Consider the following 8,216-nt stretch of genomic DNA (forward strand, 5'->3'; position numbering starts at 1 on the left):
GGTAGAGACGGGTTCGTTATATAGGACAGTGTGATGTCATTACTTCAATGAGCGGTAAGGATATGGTACGCGTCGGTCTCATACCATCCTCCTCCCAGTTGCATCGCGCGAAATACGTACAGTGTATACACAGAAGACATACTTGATAATATGCACGTGTATGAAGTACAATTCAAATGCAGCTGCGCATGCGCAGAGCTTGCTATAACGATAAGAATAGAAATTGAGATGCAGCAAAGGAAACTAAGGCAGGCACCAGTGCCTCCTCCGAGTCAACGAGGTCATACACATTCCACCTCTCCTTCCACCGTAGCTCATGCCGAGCCTTCGCTCAGCAGACTCTCCTGCGAGCTTAGAGGCACTGTGCACTTTCGCTGCAGCCACCCCTTGGTCCCGATGGTCGTAAGAGAGAGTGTGAACACGATCTCGGCCCCCCTTTGTCTGTAGAAAGCGGCTCCTTGGAGCGGCTTGCGAAATACGGCCTTCCAAGTCCGAGTTTCGTGCTCAAGACAGCCGTACTCGTCGTGTGTGCCGCTGGCGTCGAACCGGAGGGAGGTCAGCGAGCTCTGCGTGCGCCCGTAGTCGTGGTTGTGGTCGGACCAGACTTCGAGATCGATGTTGGCGTTGCCTTTTACGTCGGTGCTAGTGTTGATGCTACATTGAGTACATGGATGATAGACTGACAGCATGATGCTAGGCTCACAAATACTCGGGGCCGTCCCAGTGAAAGGCGCCATCGCGGAAACCTGCCAGTGTACCTTGACATGTTCGCGATTGTCCGCCGAGTTTAATCTTCAAGTTGAATGTGTGTGGAAGGTTGAAGAATGATAGTTCGGGGAGCCCGCGCGCGGAAACATCTGGTTAAACGAGGGTGTGATCAGTATGATACCAAGGACAGGGGGACAGATCTTACTTGAGAGTTTCACCGACAATCGCGCACCAGCAGCAGGTCCTTGACTGTAAAGATAATGAGTTTCGGTAATGACGTTAACAGGGGAGTATAGCATACGCATGATGACTGCACAAGTCGGGGCTACTGCATGATCTCGATGGCCGAGATTCCGTCGATCGAGAGCCAGTCGATTGAGAATAAGAGTCAGCAAACGACAGAGGCTCTGCTGTCAGAGGCTTCCTTGTCCAAGTGCCCATCTGCGAAGGGTTCACTGACGAGGAGCCCATCGACATGGTCATTGGAGGATGATGGTGGAATGAGAGGTGGGGAGTGAATGCAGCCAGCATGCCCCGCTACGTCTTTATAAACCTAAGCGCACTCGGCATCATTGCTTTATTCTTGCTGCAGAAACGTTGTCTCTGTGGACCGCGAGATGACGGTCCAATCGTCATAGGCAGAACGTTCGGAACATGCTGGCAGTCAGATGGACGGCCTTTAAGCGCCCAAGAAGCGCCCAAGCGTCTAAAGAGAGTTTGTGCGCTAGATAGACCAAAAATAGCCCTTATCCCTTGTCGAAGGTTGTCGCATTTCTCTCCAGTGTACAACCTCACGAATTAACAGATAGAAACTCCAGAAAAGGGACAGATATATTTCCGCCCAGACCCAGAGACAAGATGTAGTTGTTGGTGATGCAGAGAGAATTGAAATAGTGAAAAGTGACTAGTAGCGCCGGGACTCCACAGGCAACAAGCAAGCAGCATGGATGATCCGATTTAGTCCTGAGGTGGACCCAAGTTTCCTCATAAACATACGGCGTGCATACGATTCCCATGGTGCGGACAGCCTTATCACCCAGTGGATAGAGAGCTTTGCGTACTCAGGATACTGACTCAGCCGAGGCGGACAATATAGGCAACTCACAGGCACTCCTCGAGGCCTCAAGGATCAACGAGGGTTCGGAAATTAAGCCTGCGTGTGCCGCCGGGCTCCGAGCAAAGTTGAGTTGATAATCAGTTCGTGCCGTGCGGACACGGGGATCAAGCTTTCTTTGTTCTTTTGAGCTACCCTTCGCCCAGATCGACCGGAAGATTGCGAGAGTAACTTTATGAGAGAAACTTAGCGGCCAGGTCCGATATGACCGATTGAGAATCAGCGAGCCTAGGGGTGAAGTGCGTGCACAGAGACGGTGTAGGATGAAGGGAAGGCCGCAGAACGTGAAAGCCGGGGGCAGATGACATTGGCACCTAGGATTCCAAACAGTGACAAAGAACGCGCACGCGCATGTCCGACGCCTGTCCCGAATTACACCTTATCAACTTGAGGTACTACACCGATAACTCAACCTGCGACTCACCATTCATCTCCGCCATATCAACGCCCATTTTCTCCACCGTGATGAGCGAAGGACAAGTTTCGGCCTCCTCAGCTCAGGGTGGAAGTTCCGTCAACATCGGTGCTAGAAAGCCTGCAGACACAGTGACGTCAGACCTGCAATCTCCCATGATTTCTCACCCGTCGGCCACGCGTAACACGACTGTTTATCTCCAAGACGCATGTCTTCTCCACCGTTATATCCGCTCGCGCGACACCTCAGGCGTCGTGGAACGCCCCCAACGCGTGCGTGCTGTCAAGGTCGGCCTCGCGGCAGCGCTTGCTCGTCTGGAGGGTGCAACGGCGCGTCAGCTTGGACACGAGAATGCCTCACGTTCCGAACCCGGCAGGCTTTCTGGGAACGCTGTGGTAGAGGCTAAAGCAGGCGCCTCAAGTTTGCTATCCGCGTCTGAACCGGACGACCTCGCGTCCGCGCTGGGCCGATTGAATCTGGCAAAGGACGACACGAGCGCGATTGCCCCCGGGATACGTGTGCCAGGGGTAAATATCGTCAAAAGTACCGCTACCGTAGACATCCTCGACCACGCTGCTGTCAAATACATACATGGCGACATTGAAGGTGACGTTTATCTCGAAAATATCAAGGAGTGGGCACGCACAAGTAAAGAAAAGATCGTGGAGACCGGTCGCGAGATACCCGAAGGATACCCACCGCTGGATCTCTATCGTACGTCTCCACCTTTACTGCTACGAAACTACAAACCTGGTAAATCGATTGTTTAGTCTGTCCCGAATCCGTCGACGCGATGCAAGGCGCTATCGGTGCTGTTTGTGAGGCTGTGGATGATGTCTTGTCTGGATCAACTGGAGATCCGCGTTCAGACCACGCGTTCGTCGCCGTCCGACCACCAGGGCACCATTGTGGAGAGGATACACCGGCTGGCTTCTGCTTCGTCAACAACGTCGCGATTGGCGCGGCTCATGGTGTGTTCGCGCATTGTCGACGCGGCTGTGTTTTGACTTGAGTACTCACAGCACACCTCAAACACGGCATAAATCGAATCGTCATTCTGGACATCGACTTGCACCACGGTAAGCGCGACGCATTCATTGCCTTTCGGATAGCTGATCCGGGTTAGGCAACGGCACGCAGTCCATCGTGTGGCAGATAAACGAAGAATCGTATAGACAGGCTCTTGAGTCTGAGCAAGCGCCGGGGACTTCTCAAAATGCCGGTCCCCGTATCTACTACGGATCATTGCATGACGTTCTATCCTTTCCTTGCGAGGTACCAACACCTTCCTTCCAGTTTGTTGACTGATACGATCGGTAAACCAGGACGGGAAGCCAGAACTCGTGCAAGCTGCGTCGGTCTCCATCCACGGCTCACATGGACAACACATCGAGAACATTCACCTCCAAGCCTACGAATCGGACCAACACTTCTGGGGAACCTTATACAGCTCGAAGTATCGGAGGCTTCTCTCAAAAGCTGAAGAGTTTCTCAACAACACGGGTGGTCCAGGCGACGATGTTATCTACTTTATCAGGTGATGTACCTTGGCTTCATCGTCTACTTGCTCTAACACAGAAGTGCGTTTAGCTGTGGCTTCGACGCCTGCGAACACGAGTACGAATCGATGTCTCGGCATGGTCGCAAGGTGCCGACATCGTTCTACCACCGCTTCACACGCGAGATATGCGCGTCCGCCGAGCGCTACGCGCGCGGAAGAGTTATTAGTGTTCTTGAGGGCGGCTACAGTGATAGAGCCCTCGAAAGCGGTGCGATGGCCCATCTTTGCGGGCTCGTCGATCCAAGTGCCGGCGCAATTGACGAGGACTGGTGGAGCGTTGACAACCTAGTTAAGGTAATTCTTCGTTTCCCTCATCCGACATCTGAATGCGATGCTAATACCCTTGATTTTCAGCTCGAGAAAGCCACAAAACCTCGCAAAGGAGGTCGCCAGTCTATCAGCACGTTTGCCTCAGAACCATGGCTCAGCCGAGCGTCAGAGATTCTTGCGTTCATGGAGCCTACATCGTCTTCGTCCTCAAAGAAGGCTTGGATGCATCCCAGCTCCAGCTCTAGGAGTCTGCGGGACCGCAAGAAACCAGATTCCAGCGTCAGCTCCACGACTTCTCCGGCTGCATCGCCAAGGGGCAAGAGTGCTGCCAAGAAGGCACCCAAGGCCAGTCGGCCGCTCTCGGACAAGGAATCGTCACCTACCACTGGGTCAGCCCCGGACCAGTCATGGTCTTCTAGTAGCAGTGTTTCAGAAGGAGACGTTAAGCAGGAGGTCAAGGTAGAGGACGGAGCGCCCTCAAAGAAGCTTCCGAAGGTGATATTGCGTGTGCGACCCCCGGCGGATGCGCCATGATTCGTGATTTTGCTTTCTAGTTTGCATCGGTCTTGTGTGATTTTTTGCTGTCTATATTTGCAGCCATACATGTCTGCTATTCTGAATCGTGATCCCTCAGAATCTCTTGTACTATATACAGAGGCTCTGATGCATATGGACAAAGCTTGGAGGGTCTAGTCTAAGTCTGCGACTGCAGGAACACACTTCCGTCTATTCATAACTACTGTACTACAGCGCATACAAGGTTAAACTAATATACCACTCTAGCAGGCCTTCGTGGGAGATGTCGGATGAAATTGAAAGTATATAACGAGATATGTAAGTTTACTGAACGACGTGCACGTGAGAGGGTGCAGACTTGAAGTGGGTTTTTAGAGAAAACATTTAATTGACCCCAGAACTTCGAAATATGGACGCTCGTCAGGCTGTCTGAGATCTGAGCATGTGTGCTGAAGATGTGTGCCGCTGGAGTAAAGATCTTGGCACAGCCACCGCAAAAGTGCCAAAACGCGTCGGCCTTCCAAAGTCGGCTGTTGGCAGCAACTCTGCTCGTCGTTCACTCTTTGAGGAACCTAAGCCAGCTTTCAACCATCATCATTGGCAGGTGCGATATAGTACTCCAAAGTTACAGTACTCGATGAGTCAATGTAAACTCCTGATCTTTTCCATCGAATGAAATTCCGACTAATGTATGTCTCAAGCGGACGAATACGGCGGAGGTTATTCGCCCTACGGCAGCGTTGCGGGAAACTCCGGTGTTGCTGGGCGCGTATGTGCTTACTCGCATTTATTATCATTCTTGTTGATCTTGCTTAAGAGGAGCGATGTCTCTCATTCCCTTCGTCCACTCACTATCTCCCAGCTTCTGAATGCAACCCAAGCCCACTCTGACGCAGAATGGATGCTAGAAGACATGGAAATAGGGCATGTGAGCTACCGTCTCCTGGTCTATGGATATGCTTTGACCAGTGTTTGACTAGGTGACTTGTGTCGCACATGTTGTATCCGTCCAGAACCAGGCAACTAATCATGTGTACGAGCTTGATGATGGAACGGGTCGCATAGAAGCGCGTCATCAGACGGATTCGTCCCTAGAAGAAGATGCCGATAAAGAAGCGGGAATAAAGCAAGTGAATATTGTCTACAGTACTTGTCCTCCTGTCTTACCTAAATACGTAGAGAAGGGACCTATGTTCGTGTGCTGGGCAACTTGAAGATGTTCGGTAGCACGCGCTACATCAACGTCAACCACATTCGACCCGCGAAATCTGCAGATGAGATTGATCTTCATCCCCGTGAGGCGGTGACGCCCACCATGATGCGGGAACGAGGACCGGTCAGTGATGGTCCATATAGGCTGCTATGGCTTTTGCACGATCCTAACTATTCCTTTAGCCCCTCCACCCAGAGCAGCAGGCATCAGAGACTGTAGAATCTCATTCTGTTGCTCAATCCGACGACGCCACCCAATCCCATGGCGGAGCACTGATCGACAGTCAATGGGCTCATCTTTCCGAGTTAAATCAGAATATACTTCAGTTTATAAAGGATCAGCCAGCAACAGAGGAAGGCGTCGACTCAGCAGCAATACTTGGAGCATTGGAGACCACTGCTCTGGCATTAGAGTGAGATTCAGTGGAAGCCTTCAAGTGTTGACTCTGCTGACCGGCTAGTCTAGCCAAGCGTTAGAACAATTGATGAATGATGGGCTGATCTACTCTACCGTCGACGAGTCACACTTCCAACTCACACAGGACCTTTCTCCATTCCTAATATACCATCTCAGGGTCCGCTCGCCCTTTCCGTGGGGTCTAGGATTTCATACCTTTCCTTAAACATAATCTTTGTTAAGTTTCGGCTAATGAAGCAAACTAGAATATCAGACTTGCAGCGTCCGTGGCTTGCTTTCAATTCCAGATTATATTTGGAATTGACTGTCCTTCAAGTTTAACTCGCTATAATGACCTACTGCTCGGCCTTGACTCGGCCTTTTCGAACAGTCTATAGCTCATGAGAGCCCGACATTTTGCAGTGTAAGCTAAAATATACTAGCTACTTACTAGTCCGCAATGATTCCCTGAGCATAGGTGTCGAAAGAAAATGTTAGACTTGATTGGGACTTGATGCTTATCCGCAGTTAGGACTTGAAACAGCCAATCGTAAGATTAAAACTCGAAACTCACGACAAGGGAGCAGGTCTCTCAAACAGCATTTGTTGTAGATATTGGAGCTCCAATATCTATGTCGGCCATGGTAAATGCACTCACAATCATAAAGTGCACGCAGACAGACAGGGGCTATTTCTCGTGAAGCTCATGATGACATCAATCTATCCCCCGTCCCTCGTCCAATGTTATGACGGTGAGCAGGGTGAAAACGTGCTTCTTGGAGAATTACATTCTTGTCTGACAGAGTCATAGCACTTGGGCAGTGGCCCTTGTTCCTGGGTCCTCTAGGGCCATGCAGCAATCTCATTAATTCTCGCCGTGCCCAATGCGTCAGTGTGATGGCCTAAACAGATATTTATTTGTTCTAGGACCCCCGAATATCAGCACTGAGGCATGGTGCCGATCCGGACACGAATTTCCTTTTTTGGACACCTAGGCCAGGTGATTTTTCCGGACATTTAGGCCCATTTTGGGGAGTTTGAGCCGGATTTACGACCTATGCCGGGTCCAGGATACGGACATTTGAGCTGGCGCGTGAGGGAGGCTGGGTGCGCGTCCGGACAAATCAAGGGAGCGGTGCCACGAGGAGTTTTGGTCCACAATCGACCATGACTCACGAGACTACCCTAATGCAATGTTGGTCTCCCAATCCTCTGGGAAGGCGTGCGGCACGGTCCAGCTGTTTACATAATAACATTCTTACGAATAAGCCCTGCCCAAAATCCGTCCGAAAGTGATCCCGCGCCAGTTAACCTGAATGGTCCCATCCATTAGTAGCATTTTTTCCTAGCCTCATGCAAGGGCATCTAACCCTTACTTGAAATTGGGATTGTACTGATTGTGTGCTGTGAAGTGAATGGTGTATTACTAATCCTCGTCGTCGCCGTCGTCGGCGGCGGTGTTGGTGAGGGGGGCGTCCTCGAGCTATGTAGTCATGTAGTCATATACGCAAACATCGGGAAAGATAATATGGCCCTGTGGCGGAATGGATAAGTATCTATGCACTTTACCCTTTTTGCGTCAATACCACGAGGTCTTGGGTTCGAACCGTCATCGTGCCATGTTCACAAAACCCCATTATCACAACAAATAAAACCATATTTGAAGTGCAGCATCTACCAAATCATTGATTAGAGCAAAAAATCAAGCTTTTACTCTCTAAAAACCGCTTTTAGACAAGCCAGATGCCACAATCCGGACACCAGGCCAAAATTTGCCGATTTTGAGGCCAGATCCCAGTTTCCGGACATTTTCCGACCAGCAGCGGAAGGCCAGGTGATTTTTCCGGACATTTTGGGGGGTTTTGACCAGACTCCAAACCAGTCGGTCAGACGGGATGACGCGGCGCCGGAGTTGCCTTTTTTGGAACTTGTTCCAAGGTCATTTGTCTGACCGACTGGCAACACTTGCCCTGCCGAAGATTTTCCCATCTGCCAAGTGACCCCCAAATCGCCGCGTTTTTGG

General features: G+C 50.9%; 3 protein-coding genes across 3 annotated transcripts; 2 read left to right on the forward strand and 1 right to left on the reverse strand.

Annotated features, from left to right (window-relative positions):
• Positions 1-314: 314 nt before the first annotated feature.
• CONPUDRAFT_153688 (uncharacterized protein) lies at positions 315-1,185 on the reverse strand (the record flags this gene model as incomplete). The annotated part of the gene is made up of 4 exons (XM_007770366.1): positions 315-642; positions 704-857; positions 914-957; positions 1,010-1,185. The coding sequence occupies 4 exons, from the start codon at positions 1,183-1,185 to the stop codon at positions 315-317; spliced, it is 702 nt and encodes a 233-aa protein (XP_007768556.1).
• Positions 1,186-2,299: 1,114 nt separating this feature from the next.
• On the forward strand, positions 2,300-4,852 carry CONPUDRAFT_137217 (arginase deacetylase). The gene is made up of 7 exons (XM_007770367.1): positions 2,300-2,951; positions 3,008-3,208; positions 3,260-3,316; positions 3,364-3,512; positions 3,563-3,774; positions 3,828-4,092; positions 4,153-4,852. The coding sequence occupies exons 1-7, from the start codon at positions 2,393-2,395 to the stop codon at positions 4,600-4,602; spliced, it is 1,893 nt and encodes a 630-aa protein (XP_007768557.1). The 5' UTR covers positions 2,300-2,392; the 3' UTR covers positions 4,603-4,852.
• A 423-nt stretch (positions 4,853-5,275) lies between these two features.
• Positions 5,276-6,419, forward strand: CONPUDRAFT_55972 (replication protein A subunit RPA32; the record flags this gene model as incomplete). Its single annotated transcript, XM_007770044.1, has 5 exons — positions 5,276-5,512; positions 5,565-5,730; positions 5,766-5,924; positions 6,017-6,209; positions 6,263-6,419. The coding sequence occupies 5 exons, from the start codon at positions 5,276-5,278 to the stop codon at positions 6,417-6,419; spliced, it is 912 nt and encodes a 303-aa protein (XP_007768234.1).
• Between the last annotated feature and the right edge of the window lie 1,797 nt (positions 6,420-8,216).

The sequence above is a fragment of the Coniophora puteana genome (genome assembly GCF_000271625.1).
Source record: "Coniophora puteana RWD-64-598 SS2 unplaced genomic scaffold CONPUscaffold_6, whole genome shotgun sequence".
NCBI lineage: Eukaryota > Fungi > Basidiomycota > Agaricomycetes > Boletales > Coniophoraceae > Coniophora > Coniophora puteana.